The 17,015-nt window shown below is 43.8% G+C and overlaps 1 protein-coding gene across 1 annotated transcript in view; it reads left to right on the top strand.

The window, feature by feature from the left end:
* The window catches only part of mtnr1aa (melatonin receptor 1A a), an 81,105-nt gene extending 72,502 nt beyond the window's left edge, over positions 1–8,603 (top strand). The window contains exon 2 of the mRNA XM_072463448.1: positions 7,627–8,603. Within this exon, the coding sequence (XP_072319549.1) occupies positions 7,627–8,495 (869 nt within the window). The 3' untranslated portion in view covers positions 8,496–8,603. The remainder of the gene's footprint in view (positions 1–7,626) is intronic.
* The last annotated feature ends 8,412 nt before the right edge of the window (positions 8,604–17,015 follow it).

Genomic DNA, 17,015 nt, shown 5'->3' with positions numbered 1-17,015 from the left:
TTAATTTTACACAATATGTCTCCTTTAAAACTAAAACATGAATATTTGAACCTTCAGCCATAACAATTACATTTCCGATGAACTGTCATGATATCGTCTGAATAAGACCATTTTACCAACTCCAACTGCAAAAAAGAGCAATCAGAAACAATAAAACAATAGCTCGTGCTCAGATAATCAGCTGCAGAGAGAAAGCACGACTAAACCTGGACTTTAAAAACTAGATCAGACCCAAGCTGGCTCTGCCGGTCTTGGTCGCCGCCATGTTGGGGCCGGATAACTTCCGTTTCGGTCGTCGCCATATTGGAATTCTGACTTCTGTGAGCCAGCTGGGGTCTGATCTAATGCCAACCCTTTAAAAACAAGGAGGAAATAGTTGGATCACCATATAAATAAGGTAAATATCTACCAATGGGTTATTCATAAATTGACCAAACCATACACGATTTACATTAAAAGAAAAGTGTCAATACATAAAAAAAATACATTTAAGATGAATTAAGAAGTTCTGCAGTCATCTCTTTTGCAACCTATTGTGCATTCAAGCATTCATTTCCTTTTCCTTTCCTTTGCACGCGTCGTTTAATCCATACGAAGCGCACGCGGATCAATACTTTTATATAAAGAACGTGAGCATGAACGTGAAAGTGAATTGTCTTTTGTGAACGACCCGCTCCTGACGCTGCACTTGCATTCTCGCTGCTTTGGCATCTTCACACGTATCGTTCAGGCGCTGGCAGCTTCCATTCCTCGCAACCGTTCCTTATGCTCTGGACTAGAACACGACAACTGTGCGAGCTAAACGCTATTTACATTTAACTTTTCGATCTATTATCATACTTATCGGCCCCAAACGATCAAATACTGCCACGTAACGTTAACCCGCCAGGATCCCTTCTCGTCGCTAAGCAAACATGGAGCTGCGGACTCTAACTTAAGCTCTGTAGAAGCCCGGGATCTGGCGGCGACAGCTGGTGCGCCACATTCCCCGTAGAGGGCGCCTGAATGACACTAACCGTTTTGTAATGAATGGGCCACGTGCGACGATGAAAGACGGACCCCTTAACGGAAGGTTTTCTGTTCAAACAGGTGTTCAATTTACTATTAAAACAAAGAGTAAGACTGAAAAACAATAGTTGTTATCTTTGTGAGTTCTGGGGCAGGTTCTGGGGGAACTGCGAGCAGCAAAGGTTCTATTGCGTTCTATGTGCGCGCGACTTCCTTTTATTTAACTTTCATTTACCTCAGTATAAGTATATTGAGATATACCGTATTTTCCGGAGAATAAGTCGCACCAGCCAAAAATGCATAATAGTATGAAATGCAGTTGCAAGTGTGAAAATAACAAATAATATCACATATAAGTCACTCCGGAGTATATGTAGAAATATAAGTATAAGTCACACCCCTGCCAAAACTAAAGAAAATACGGTACATTTAAGAGTAAAGTGCATCGCTAGCAAACAGAAACGGCACAAGATCAGAGACAAACACCAGAAAACGACAACACACATCTGTCTCGGCGTAGTACAAGTACAAAGTACAAGTTTCCATTTTGTAGATATCAAAACAAATGTCAGTCCAGTTTTTTAGAGTTGAGTTTTATTTCTGTCCTTGTCATCCATTCCTAATGCTGGAGCCAAAAGTGCATTTCACGTGTATCCATCAGTCGTTTCCATTGTTTCCATGTCCTAGACGCATATTTTATGAATCAAAGTAAATGTTTGTGTACCTCAGTAATCTCAGTGCAGTGTTTCTGAACACTATGGCAGTCCAAAAGCACATGATAGTTGATGTTTTTCCAATATTTATATATACGTTCCTACCTCAACCTTGCCTCGGGGCAGTGGAGGTTTGCTGCCCTTTGGTGAAATTGGTCAACAAACCCAAAGAGTAAAAGTGAGTGATTGGTGGTGACCAGACAGACTGTTGGCACTGATTGAACTCCATGTTTTTGTCAATCCGCCCCAGGGCAGCTGTGGCTACGAGGACTGAATGAATAATGCTATGTAGCTCACTTTGAGGAAAAATCTCATCTAACGTCACGTTATTTAATTTGAAAAAATGAGCGATTTTATTTTGTTGAATTCATGTTTAAAGAGGAAAGTTGTTTATTTGTATAATTTATGCATAAACCTTGTCTGGAATGAGTGATGTCTGGTGTGATGTCACTTCCTGTCTTTTTCTACAGATTTTTCAACGTTTTCTCCACAAATACCTGCTTGATTGGTGTAAAACTATAATTTATATTTACAACATGTACAATTACACAGAATAAAGTGAAAATTAGGAAATCTTAAAAACCTGTCAGAGGCACGTAAAGTTAAATTAGATCATTTTGTACTTTTTATTTTTAATTGGATTTGACGATTACTTCAAGATACAACTGCATAGAATTGAACACAGGTTTTTATGCACAATGAATACAAAACCTGCCACACGCGAACCATCACGCGAAATACCATCCGACCCGCGGCGGCGCCGGTCGTCAGGTGAGAGTGACAGCTCCGCGGGCACGGGTCCCCGGCAGCTCTGCCTGATACCGCCGCAACACCAAATGCCAATGCCGAAATTGGACTGCCTCTCGCCGCGGGGCCGATGGGAGCGATAGAGAACTCGCTTAGCCCCGTCTGACACACGAGGAACGCGTCCTGTCATAGCGATAGCACCCGTTGACACGGGTGGGGCACGGATCCGGGCGTTCGATCGGGATACGCCGCCGCACCGTAGAGCTCTGATCCCCGTGACAGCCGGCCGGAGAGCGGTTAGGCGAGATGACGGCGAGGTGCAAAAGGTGCAACTGTGGCGTTCAATTCACAATAGCGGCGTGTGAGAAAGAAGATGGCGTTCAGCGGCTTTTCGTGCGCTGTGGTGGTACACTTAGCATCATATCCAGGTTTAGTTTACCATAGTTCAACCTTTAGCCATACGGTCGATTGCACAAACACAACACACAAATATGAATGTATGAAGTGAGTATGAAATATATACTTTTACGTTTATTTTACCTTCTCTCCATTGGAAAAAGATGTAGTTTTGCTCAGGGCAGATATTTGCTTGCATCTCCCGCGGCAACGATGCTATCCTCTAATAAACTCCATGGCGATTTAGGAAAGTCTGAGTCGTAAGTCTGATGTCCGACCCCAGTCTCGACTACCCTCTGAATGTATTCGTGTTACGAGGAGGAATAAAAACACTAAAGCTTACCATATTTACCGGACTATAAGTCGCACCTTTTTTCATAGAAAAAATATGGTAATAATGCGTCGGCCATTTTGTCTATTAATGTAACATTTTTGGAAGCTCGATCCAAGCTCCGAATAATAATAGCACAGTTACATTGACCTTTTATCCATAAATCTCTAAGGAAACTAGTATATTTTTGTGTCTGTGTCGTAAAACAAAAAGGACTACATAAACTGTATGCTCACTTGGCAACGACACTCGAGCAACACTTGGCGCCTGAATCCTTTTTCACTTCATAAATCATGCACAGCTCATAATTTTGCTCACCCCGGCACGGAAAATAATCAGCTTCATCTTTTGTTATTGATCACATTGTGGAAAGTCTCTTGGCGTCGTTAGCGCGCCGGCGGCAGCTTCAGACGAGCGTGCGATTGGACATGTGCGGCGGAGCTGTGTTTCCACGTGGAGGAGGAGCTGTGTTTGCACGTGGAGGCGGAGCAGTGTTTGCACGTGGAGGCGGAGCTGTGTTTCCACGTGGAGGCGGAGCTGTGTTTGCACGTGGAGGCGGAGCAGTGTTTGCACGTGGAGGCGGAGCTGTGTTTCCACGTGGAGGCGGAGCTGTGTTTGCACGTGGAGGCGGAGCAGTGTTTGCACGTGGAGGCGGAGCAGTGTTTGCACGTGGAGGCGGAGCTGTGTTTGCACGTGGAGGCGGAGCTATGTTTGCACGTGGAGGCGGAGCTGTGTTTCCACGTGGAGGCGGAGCTGTGTTTGCACGTGGAGGCGGAGCTGTGTTTGCACGTGGAGGCGGAGCTGTGTTTGCACGTGGAGGCGGAGCTGTGGCGAGCTCTACCTCAGCTGCACCTCCAGGACTCTCATTATGGACGGGCCAGTCAGCGCCGAGGTGTAACGCGGCACAGCGAACGGCATAGCAACCATAGCAACCACAAGCCAGACGTAAATGTTGAACTTACTATAGTATTATATATGTGTTTAAAAGATGTGTGTGTGTGTGTGTGTGTGTGTGTTTTCTTTTTCAAAACATTTCTTCTTTCATAAGGTCTGGACGATATGAAGAGAACTGTGATCCATGTAACGGTCGATGAATGTCCGTGTCTATGCCTCTATGTTAACCCTGTGACGAGCTGGCCCATGTCCAGAGTGTACCCTAAGTCACCGGGATGGACTCCAGTCACCCACGACCCCGAACAGGAACAAGCGGTTAAAAATGGATGAATGAATAGCAATTATTCTCTCAAATGTGAACGCTTGATGATCTTGGCATGGCTGGAGCATGCAAAGGTATCTAAAGCCTCTAACGTTCAAGGTATCTAAAGCCTCTAATGTTTAAGGTATCTAAAGCCTCTAACGTTTAAGGTATCTAAAGCCTCTAATGTTTAAGGTATCTAAAGCCTCTAATGTTTAAGGTATCTAAAGCCTCTAACGTTTAAGGTATCTAAAGCCTCTAACGTTTAAGGTATCTAAAGCCTCTAACGTTTAAGGTATCTAAAGCCTCTAACGTTTAAGGTATCTAAAGCCTCTAACGTTTAAGGTATCTAAAGCCTCTAACGTTTAAGGTATCTAAAGCCTCTAACGTTTAAGGTATCTAAAGCCTCTAACGTTTAAGGTATCTAAAGCCTCTAACGTTTAAGGTATCTAAAGCCTCTAACGTTTAAGGTATCTAAAGCCTCTAATGTTTAAGGTATCTAAAGCCTCTAACGTTTAAGGTATCTAAAGCCTCTAATGTTTAAGGTATCTAAAGCCTCTAATGTTTAAGGTATCTAAAGCCTCTAACGTTTAAGGTATCTAAAGCCTCTAACGTTTAAGGTATCTAAAGCCTCTAACGTTTAAGGTATCTAAAGCCTCTAACGTTTAAGGTATCTAAAGCCTCTAACGTTTAAGGTATCTAAAGCCTCTAACGTTTAAGGTATCTAAAGCCTCTAACGTTTAAGGTATCTAAAGCCTCTAACGTTTAAGGTATCTAAAGCCTCTAACGTTTAAGGTATCTAAAGCCTCTAACGTTTAAGGTATCTAAAGCCTCTAACGTTCAAGGTATCTAAAGCCTCTAACGTTTAAGGTATCTAAAGCCTCTAACGTTTAAGGTATCTAAAGCCTCTAACGTTCAAGGTATCTAAAGCCTCTAACGTTCAAGGTATCTAAAGCCTCTAATGTTTAAGGTATCTAAAGCCTCTAACGTTTAAGGTATCTAAAGCCTCTAATGTTTAAGGTATCTAAAGCCGCTAACGTTTAAGGTATCTAAAGCCTCTAACGTTTAAGGTATCTAAAGCCTCTAACGTTTAAGGTATCTAAAGCCTCTAACGTTCAAGGTATCTAAAGCTTCTAATGTTTAAGGTATCTAAAGCCTCTAACGTTTAAGGTATCTAAAGCCTCTAACGTTCAAGGTATCTAAAGCCTCTAATGTTTAAGGTATCTAAAGCCTCTAATGTTTAAGGTATCTAAAGCCGCTAACGTTTAAGGTATCTAAAGCCTCTAACGTTTAAGGTATCTAAAGCCTCTAACGTTTAAGGTATCTAAAGCCTCTAACGTTTAAGGTATATAAAGCCTCAAAGAACGTTTTTCTGGCTGCGTTTGGATGAGCGTCTGTGGAAACAAGCATTATGGATTTGATGTAAAAGGTAAATGCAGTAAGACGTTTCAGTACAAAGTCAGAAAGCCGCATTTCTTCATAAGTAGTAAAACACATGTCTGCTGATCTGCAATGCAAAAAGCTTTTAGCAACAAATTCGATCCCGTTAGTCTCTTTGACACCTCTCAATCTCCACTCTTTTCTCCTCATATTAAATATTAAAGTAGAACAAGGGCGTAGCATGAAGCACCTTGGAAGGGCCTCAATGTCCTTCACCAAAGCACAAATATAATCTATTGGATCAGACTGAAAAGACTCGCTCGCCCTTGTGGTACAACCTCCAAATCAGATTTGTCTGGCACTCGCTCTGTATGAACCCTCCCCGGCAATTACAATTAAAGCCGTTTCACGATTCATTAGCATAGTCAATATTAAATGGAAGTCCAGCGAATTGTCGAGGGACGCTTCCGGATACGTTCATGCAAATTCAGAGCTGCATAAATTGAATGTTACATTACACACGGCGTCGCGCTGAGACACATGTTGGCGGCCATTGTCTGGGTGATTTCATTTTTCAATCAGGATAATTTTAATTATTGCTGATTGTAAGCTTGTGTTTGCATTGTTCCCTAAAGGTGCACTACGTAAATTGATTCTGCCATATTCTTTTCTCATGGAGATGTTGCCAGGAAGGTTCTACAGTATGTCATTACACTTATATTACACTTATATACTTTCAATTACAGATGTTTGAGTTGCTACTAAAGTACTTGTGGCGTCACCTGCTTGTTTCATGGAGATAGATAAGGTTAATGTCGTACTGTGGAACAATATGTTGGAAAAAGGCGTGGCAAGGCAAGTTTATTTGCTGAGCACATTTTATACACAAGGTAATTGAAAGTGCTTCACACAAAAGGAAAAATGCATTAAAATCACAAAGAAATTACTGACCACACACATAGCATTCCAGACACTCTTTCCCATATTTATTTGACATTGCCAGCATGACAAGTGTCTCCGGGATGGACACATCACTTTTAGATTGATTCTTTCCCATATTAACGCGCTATCTGCAAAAAAACTACCTTAAGTTATTAATTCTAACTAATCCCCAAATAAGAAAGCATTACTATGTGAACAAAAATACAAATATGTTGCTCATAACAGCAGTAGTACAGTGGTCTGGTTATATCTTCCATAAATGAAAATGAATAATAGATTTTTGGGCTCATTGTTTGTCATCTTTTTTTGCAATAGAAAAGAACTTTTCCCTCTATCTACAAGTTTTGGTCTTAAAAATATGTAGTTTATGACTGTTGAGGTGGACCATGCCTCAACCTCCGACTCCTCCTCCTGCACCCACACCTCTAATTACCCAAAAGCAACATTTATACAGGCCTATCCGAGCGTCTAAAGGAAGAGGGCTTTCTGAATCGGCTGATCACCTGAGACGGAGCCCCATTCCTGAACATTACCCAGACAACTCTAATCAATCCATCATCGATCCATCATCATTGTCATCATCACTATTATCAATACATATTCCCTTGTGTTCCCTTGTTGTGGCGTGGTCTTGGCAGGTGAAGAGGTATGGCAGGTCCATTTTGACGGCGCTGAAGTCGACTGGATAACGTTGATAAAATTGTGTTTGTAACTCAACGGTTGCTTTGGGCTAGTGTCCCAGAGCGCCCCCTGCCTTTAGAATCTCAGCCGGCAAGAAGTTAGCAAAACAGGCACCAACTAGACACCCTTGAACTCGCCCTTGTGGTTTGAGGACCTCTAGCAAAGGTCTACGTACGACCATAAACCTCTCTGTACTCACCCCTCACCGTCACCTGTCTCTTCTCCGTCCGCAGGGAACATCTTCGTGGTGAGCTTGGCGGTGGCGGATCTGGTCGTGGCCATCTACCCGTACCCGCTGGTGCTGTCGTCCATCTTCCACAATGGCTGGAGCCTGGGCTACATGCACTGCCAGATCAGCGGCTTCCTCATGGGCGTCAGCGTCATCGGCTCCATCTTCAACATCACCGGCATCGCCATCAACCGCTACTGCTACATCTGCCACAGCCTCAAGTACGACAAGCTCTACAGCGACAAGAACTCCATATGCTACGTGCTGCTGATATGGGCGCTGACAGTGGTCGCCATCGTGCCCAACCTTTTCGTGGGCTCCCTGCAGTACGACCCGAGGGTTTACTCTTGCACTTTCGAGCAGTCGGCGAGCTCGGCCTACACCATCGCCGTGGTCTTCTTCCACTTCATCCTGCCCATCATGATTGTCACGTACTGCTACCTGCGCATTTGGATACTAGTCATTCAGGTGCGGCGGCGGGTGAAGCCGGACAATCGGCCCAAGCTGACGCCGCACGACGTCCGGAACTTTGTCACCATGTTCGTCGTGTTCGTGCTGTTCGCCGTCTGCTGGGCGCCGCTCAACTTCATAGGCCTGGCGGTGGCGATCAAGCCCGAGGTGGTCGTGCCGCTCATCCCCGAGTGGCTGTTCGTCTCGAGCTACTTCATGGCCTACTTCAACAGCTGCCTTAACGCCATAGTGTACGGTGTGCTGAACCAGAACTTCCGGCGCGAGTACAAGCGCATCGTGGTGTCGGTGTGCACGGCCAGAATCTTCTTCCAGGACAGCTCCAACGACGCGGGGGAGCGGCTGAAGAGCAAGCCGTCGCCCATGATGACGAACAATAACCAGGTCAAAGTGGACTCGCTGTGAGCGGCCATCGGGATAACTGTGACCCAGAACCAAACAAATACCAAAAATATGGACTCGATGGTTTCTTTTGTTGTCCGCAAAACTGTTACAAGGTGCTATCTGACCTCAGAACAAAAAAGAGATATATATATATATATATATATATATATAAGTATTATCATTGTTTATCGAGCACTTGCTTTGAATTTGCAGTACCGTAGTACAGTAAATATATGACGTCCGTTTTGTTTTGTTTACAGATTGGTATACACATTATCAGATGTCCTGTAGATACATATTGAAGTATATCGGGTTATCGCAGCGGAAGTCACGGTTGGGTTTGAGGACGGTGTTGTACGTGGCAGTTTTAAATCGAATCAATGTGGACAAATTTACCAAAGGAGAGCAGCTATTGAGACACTCGTACTTAGATGTAATTCTTTTGTTAACAAACTCGTCCCTGGTTCTGGAAGAAAAAGTCACACTTATTGAGGGCTTTCAGTCACATTATTCATAGGCCAATACTATATAACGCAAATGGGGGGCAGCTAAGATTAATATTGACAACATGCTGGTTTTTGTTCTATTACAGTGAGTTCTTAGGACTGGAATTTACCTTTTTATTATCAATATTGCCCAAAATCTGAGTATGACAACCACTAGAACCTGGAAACCGACCAATCACAGAGTTCGGCAGAAAGTGATGGAGTAATTCAGGAACACATTAGATGACTTTTTTTTTTTTTTTAGAAAACTTGACAAATTGCAAAATGTATTTGTATCATTGATGTTTTATATACGGTCTATGTATTTATACGTAACTTGTTTTATGGTCACGTTTGAATTATTGATATGTTGTTATATTTTTGAGTACTGCTGAGTTTAAAGTGCCTCTGGCAGGATTTTACAATGTTCACGTTTTAACTTTATTTGGTGTATTTGTACCTGTTGTACATTTAAAATTATAGTTTTACACCAATGGAGCAAGTATTAGTGTAGAAAAGGTTAAAAAAAATCTGTCGAAAAATTACAGGAAGTGACATCACACCTCATTCCAGTCAAAGTTTATGCAGAATTTACACAAAGAAACAACTTTTTTGACATTCTAAGCATTAATTCAACAAAATAAAGTCGCTCTCATATATTTTTGTCTCAAATTTAAAAAAAAAAAGTGACATTAGATGATTTTTTGACCAATGTTTGCTGGGTCATTTCCATGTGATGTCATCAATTACACCCAGGAAGTGAAATCATAAACCTGAAAAATTTGCTATTCTGTGATAAAATTTGTATAATTTTTTGAAAAATGTTAAATACATTTATGTTATACTGCATTTTATTTCAACAAGTCATCCGACCTGTAGGGGGCACTTTAAACTCACTTTTCCCCTGCATTAGATCCAGTGAGATCAACAAAATATCTGCCAAATACAACCAACTGGAAAAAAAAACGCAACTACCAAGTATACATTTTGCGACCCCAAAAACTTGTATTTTATTTTCTGAACAATATGTCCCGAGAAGAGACTTTTATAAATAAATGTAAGCACGTTATTGACCATCTTCGTGACACTGTAACAACTGAGTGGAACCAATGTGGGTTGATGCCGTCGTATTATGATTATTATGAGACCTTGAGAAACTGTCCCTTTCATTAAATGGAGTGTATACACTATTTTAGTAGACGAATCTCACTGCTTCGCCGCCCCGTGAGCTCATTTACTATATGCATGGATATCAGGAAATTCTTCATATGCAAAATAAAAAAATCTGATATTAATGGAGGATATATATAGACATTGTGTTCCATTTATTCTACTTTGGGAAAACATGCTTCTTTCTGGTGTTGTTTCTTGCAGAACCGTGTTTAACTGAAGTAATGAAAATAAACATTCTTGTAGAAAACATACATTAAACTGGTGATGACCCAATACGCATACACGTTTAGGTTTGATAGAGCACGACTGAGCAAGGAAAATGGGTTTTTACTCATATTTTACTCATATAAACGTTTAAAAAAGGCTTAACATTAGGTTTGTTTTACTCCAGTGACACGGAAAACACAGACGCTCATTGGCCTGCGATGTTTTTCAGTCTTTATGATATATCTTTCCTTTCTTTAATCCTCTGAAGTAGCCCAAGGCCCATGTGTGTGTCTCTGATTGGCTAATCCACCTGTCAATCAAGGCTGTCTGGTCTGTGTGGCGTTAAAAAAAAGTGTGACGAAGACTGCGAGTCCCCAGTTTGAGTCGGTGCCCATTTTCCGACCCATTTACACAGTTAATCAGTTAAAAAAAAGGTAGTTGTGGTGTTTAGTGGCTCTTTAGGTTAAATATTAGCCCAACGTCTGCGAGAACACAGCATTTAACTGCTGATAAATCCGAGCTCGAGTGATGTCAGTGACTGCGATTAAAGACGCCCCTGAATGTGTGCGTGTCGGACAGATTTGACCAACATTTATCACAGAAATTCATTTTTACTGGAGTTTTTCTGACTGTTGTGGTCAGAAAAACGTGACCCGGAGAAAGCAGCCAGTGTCCAAATCGCCCAGAGATTGAGTGGACTGTGCGGTCAGCTAAAAAGTGCCGGACCGTGGAGTGAACGAGGGGTCAGGGACGAGCGCTGCTGACATTCAGACGCAGCCAACAGCTTTAGTTTTTATTTCTAAGTCCTAAAACTCCTAAGGACCAGTGTGCTCACACTTAGAAACCACAATTAGTCTCTGCGTTTGACGATTGTAAAAAGGGTTGCCATGGAAACCTGCTGCACGCACAACACTTTGAAACGTTTTACTTCTGGAAGGGTCACTTTTTTTGACCTTTGAACTGAATAATTTGATGTGATTCTTCTGTTATAGCAATGTGTTGAAGACCATTTACAATGCGGGATATTCTGTTCTAAATTGTACATTTCTACGGCAACAGTCCAAATATTTCATCATTCTGAACCCGTAGATAGTTGAATAGCCACTAATTAGCAAAGCCGTTACCATTTAGTAGGCAATTTGTGTGATCCCTAAGCTGAAGTGTGACCCACATTCCTTCATTTTTTTTTTAACCTTATTGAAAACTGTTTTTGAACGGAGTCAGACCTGATATTATTATCTTTTCCTGTGTAAAAATGTAAAAAAAACTTAAACTATAACCCATAAAATCAACTAAATCAACTGTTCATATGTTACATTAACATACCAGACACTTACCACAGTTCTGTCTGTGCCTCATGTAGCTGAAGGTGTTAGCGTTAGCATACGTACACCTATTCACCATGTTCTCTCATCTGTTATTATTTTAAACAGAATTTAAAGATGAAACGTCTGTTCTTGTTCCTGGATTTTATCAAATACATTTCCCCCAAAAATGCGACTCATACTCCAGAGCCACTTATAGATGTTTTTTTTTTTCCTCTATTATGCATTTTTTGGCTGGTGCGACTTATGGTCCGGAAAATACGGTATTCAGGGAGTTGTTATGAAGTAAAAATCCAGGCAAAAAGCACGTTTTAGGCTTATTTTCAGAACAAACTGAGCCGGACTCTTGTGCTTGACTGAAGATAAGTGGGTTATAGCTTTCTTTTTATGTCTTTTATGCCCAGGAGCTTGATCTTTTATCAGATGGTGAACAAAAAAAAGCATACACGGAAAAAGAGTTATTTCAAGAGGTTAAAAAGGCGTAGTAATTTCCAAGGTGCCACAGCGACCGGAGCTGGTACGACATGTGCAGGACGAGGATGGCACAGATGGGCGCGCGGGGGGGCAATGCGGGGGGGGGGGGGGGGGGGGGGGGGGGGGGGGAAATCCCGAGAGGCCGCGGCGCTGAAGGGAAAAGCCGACAAGCAAATGGGGAAAAAAAACAAAAAACATCTGGGATTTCCTGACAGTGGTAATCTGAGGGTAAAGATGCTTAAAGCCAAAGTCAGGTGTTACCACGGAGATTGTATTTGAGATTAAGCCATTGGGATGAAGGCCTTTCTCTCCATTGCAGTTCTTGAAAGAGATGGAGTGAATGGAACAGCTCCAGATGTAGTTTTCAAGAGGGAACCTTCATGGTAAGTTGCAAAAGAAAATAAATTCACGTTTTTTAAAGAGCAGAAGATTTACCATCATTTAGGGTTGTTAAAAAGTTGATGTTCGGATGCAAAATTACATAAAAACTAGTATTTAAAATGCAGATTATTGTATTCAAGGTGCACAAAACATAAATAAATGTGCTGGAATATGACTTAAAAACAAAAGACAACATTTGAACAAGTAGGGACACTGTAAAAAATTAAAGAAAGGAATCACATGAAACAGGACAGTGCTGAATAGTTTTTAGGTCTCTTATACCCTTTGAAATGATATATTTTGAATTTTTTTGAAATTATAAATTTTCAGTTAATCATGGCTACTGATACAGAAAAAATGGCAGCACTTTATAATAACTACACTTTTGACATAATAATATTTAGTGACATTTACAGGGAACAAAACATTTCTTTTCATCGTGTAATTTGTAAAGGTGACCATAACAATACAACTCTGGTTTTCAAATGGTTGAATTCATTTTATTTGTAGGACATTTGTGAAAATAACAAATAATATCACACATAAGTCGCTCCAAAGTATATAAGTATAAGTCCCAACCCGGCCAAAACTATGAAAAACTTATAGTCCAGAAAATACGATAAGTAATGTACTGTTATCGACAACTATTTGGTGTATATTCTGTTCTGTCGAAATTGTAGTACTATTAAAACGCTCGTCCACCATCAAATACATGGAGAGAAGCACTCAAATAAAGTTTGTATTTGAACTCCAGCTGAGAGTTGAGTTTCCAGTGCAGACGTCCACTGTCTGTTAAGGCTCGGTGCATGAAGAGAGCCCAAATGGAGAGCCAGGTTCAACAGCTTTATTGGACTAAAAGCGACTGAACAGAGGGAAGTGTGACCCGTGGAAATGAAGCGAGTGGCAGGACGGACTGGCGCACTGTGACAATTAGCGGGGAAATGATGACGGCGGCGCTGAGGCGAAAGTGAAGAAGAAACGGTTCGTGGAAAAGGTCCAAAGTGACAGGAAAGTAGAGCCTGATGAAGTGTGACGGCCATTTACGGCAGCGAAGGTCCGATCAGGAAATGGCCAAAACACCATGATCTGATTTCTTATGTGCGTGTTTGTGAGGAAAATACAGAACAAATATTATGGTGCAGTATAAAGATTTGTCAGATAGTATTTAGAGAAAAACAATTCCTCTCGTTTTAACATAAATAAGATCATGAAACCTTGAACCTTATGCCATGTTGAATAATCGCCAACTTGAAAAGCCATCGTCGCTCCATCGTCGCTCCGTCGTCGCTCCATCGTCGCTCCGTCGTCGCTCCATCGTCGCTCCATCGTCGCTCCATCGTCGCGCCATCGTCGCTCCATCGTCGAACCATCGTCGCTCCATCGTCGCGCCATCGTCGCGCCATCGTCGCTCCATCGTCGCTCCATCGTCGCTCCATCGTCGCTCCATCGTCGCGCCATCGTCGCTCTATCTTCGCGCCATCGTCGCGCCATCGTCGCGCCATCGTCGCTCCATCGTCGCCCCATCGTCGAGCCATCGTCGCTCCATCGTCGCTCCATCGTCGCTCCATCGTCGAGCCATCGTCGCTCCATCGTCGCTCCATCGTCGAGCCATCGTCGCTCCATCGTCGCTCCTTCGTCGCTCCATCGTCGCTCTATCGTCCTTCCATCGTCGAGCCATCGTCGCTCCATCGTCGTCGTATAGGTATACATTCTTTTTTCTTGGAGCGGCTTTTATTCAGGAAATTACAGTAATAGCTAGCTTCCTTCCGGCATGCTAATGTAGCCGCGCAGTAAAAACAGCACAGAAGAGCGATGTCATTGGAAGAACATGACATCACACATCAGGGACATTCCGTGGTCGGGGTCGATGGCGGTGAGGTCTGACCCGGACGCTGCCCCCACCATGTACTTCTGCTGCTTCGGGAGAAGAACCTTCATCAGAAGAACATTCCTGATAAAGACAGCGATGCGTTTGGACTTGAAACGTACTGTAAATAACTCATGCAAACTTAAACGTAGCAGAAGCAGATTACTATAAGTGACTTTCCTCTGTTCCTCGTGACGCCGTGGGCCACTTTCACCTCTCTGCAGCACATTACAGACATGATGAATTCACTATTAGGGTTTCGACATTATATTCCCGCACACGGCTCTTATAAAAAGTAAAGTGGCTGCCTTGCTCCGCTCGTGTGTGAAATGGCTCCTCTTAGGGCCTAAATCACGGCGCGAGCACTGACCTCTTATCTGCAGCGGCCCCGAGCGCACATATAAAACTGTATAATGAACAGAGGTGTGGGTCAGGGAACGTTGGCCTTTCTGGTGATTTTGAAGCTATTCGCTGCATTTTCATGAGCTCAAACGCCTCGCCGCCGTTCTAGAACCACCAACAAACAGTCACGCAAAGGGTTGTCCGGGAGATGCACCTGTTTATCGTAGTAAACTGGGGTAAAGTCGAGTGTGAACGCATACATTACATACATTTGTGTTCATTCTGCTGCAAATGGCTCACGGATGTGATGTGTTGCCAGTGTTAGCGGCGGCAAACAGTGATATTTGTGTTTTTATGATAATTGAATGTTATAGTTTATTCATTTTAGATTTTGTATTCTCTTGCTAAGCCATTATTCATCCCCGCGGGGCATGTGCGTGCGGAGGATCTTGGTCCAGAGCGCAGAACGATAGTCCTCCAGCTTGCATATTGTTCATGTAATAGGTTTAACTGGAGGGACGTGCACACATGGTCCCACATAAATACAGCTTATACAGATGACTTCACACAATTATGACTTTTAGCTGCGAAAATGCGTTAAGAGTCAGTGGTGAGGGAGGAAGATGTTTGTGTGTGTCCTAAACTACTGTCGGTTTTCATTTGGTCGCATAAAGTTTGAGAGAAAGGACGAAAAAAGGCAAAGAAACTGATTGTATTTGTTGTGTTGCTCATAGTTCTGCCACTGTTGATTAATGTGCAATGTCCTGTTAAAGGAACAGGACAGTGGTGCTGGGGTGGTGCTGGGTGGTGCTGGGTGGTGCTGAGGTGATGCTGGGGTGGTGCTGGGGTGATGCTGGGGTGGTGCTGGGTGGTGCTGGGTGGTGCTGAGGTGATGCTGGGGTGGTGCTGGGGTGGTGCTGGGGTGGTGCTGAGGTGATGCTGGGGTGGTGCTGGGGTGATGCTGGGGTGATGCTGGGGTGATGCTGGGGTGGTGCTGGGGTGATGCTGTTGGGGTGGTGCTGGGGTGGTGCTGGGGTGATGCTGGGGTGATGCTGGGGTGATGCTGGGGTGATGCTGGGGTGATGCTGGGGTGGTGCTGGGGTGATGCTGTTGGGTTGGTGCTGGGGTGGTGCTGGGGTGGTGCTGGGATGATGCTGGGGTGGTGCTGGGGTGGTGCTGAGGTGATGCTGGGGTGGTGCTGGGGTGGTGCTGGGATGATGCTGGGGTGGTGCTGGGGTGGTGCTGGGGTGGTGCTGAGGTGATGCTGGGGTGGTGCTGGGGTGGTGCTGGGGTGGTGCTGAGGTGATGCTGGGGTGGTGCTGGGTGGTGCTGGGGTGATGCTGGGGTGATGCTGTTGGGTTGATGCTGGGGTGGTGCTGGGGTGATGCTGTTGGGTTGATGCTGGGGTGGTGCTGGAGTGGTGCTGGGGTGGTGCTGGGGTGATGCTGTTGGGTTGATGCTGGGGTGGTGCTGGGGTGATGCTGTTGGGTTGATGCTGGGGTGGTGCTGGGGTGATGCTGTTGGGTTGATGCTGGGGTGGTGCTGGGGTGGTGCTGGGGTGATGCTGGGGTGGTGCTGGGGTGGAGCTGCGTGAGCTGACCAGAGAGCAGAGGCTTGTGAGGGCAGACTCGTACCCTCAGCCTGTCCTTACATCCATCCATCCATTTTCTACCGCTTGTTCCCTTTCAGGGTCGCGGGTGACTGGAGCCTATCCCAGTGACTCCGGGCCTTAGGCGGGGTACATCCTGGACAGTGGCCAACTTGTCCTCACACTTGAATATTAATTGTCAGTACTTTTTTTCAGCACAATCGGCCGGAAAGCATATTTTGTCAAAGTAGCCCAGCAGTTTCAGGAGCCGCGGCACAAAAAAACCCATGCAGTTTCGGCCGCGCGCCGCGGCTCTGTAGACACTCCCAAGTAATAAATAGATTAAATTCCACATACCGTATTCTGCATTATTTGTGTTGTAATTAGCCTTTAAACATGCTCCTGTACCTTTTGTTTGGCATCTCATCCTCTTAGAACTTCAGAATAATGGCTATTTACATACAATAGACGTCAAGTTCCATCAAACGCACTCTTTATACTGCGATCTGGAAGAACACGACTAGAGCCACGTGACCGCTTTCCAATACAAGCGTGTAATAGTCCGTAACACAATGTTGCGGCAGATCGAGTCTGGCTATGATTTATGGGTTTAGAAACTGCACGGGCGATGGAAGAATCCACAAAGCCGCTGTGGAAACGTGAAACGGTGTGATATCCGAGGCTCAGAGCGAGACGACC

This window comes from Eucyclogobius newberryi, unplaced genomic scaffold, assembly GCF_026437365.1.
Source record: "Eucyclogobius newberryi isolate DKJ021-1_F unplaced genomic scaffold, fEucNew1.0.hap1 SCAF_4, whole genome shotgun sequence".
NCBI classification, from domain to species: Eukaryota; Metazoa; Chordata; class Actinopteri; order Gobiiformes; family Gobiidae; genus Eucyclogobius; species Eucyclogobius newberryi.
The sequence above is the reverse complement of the archived record's forward strand: the minus strand, read 5'-3'. Positions and strand labels throughout refer to the sequence as shown.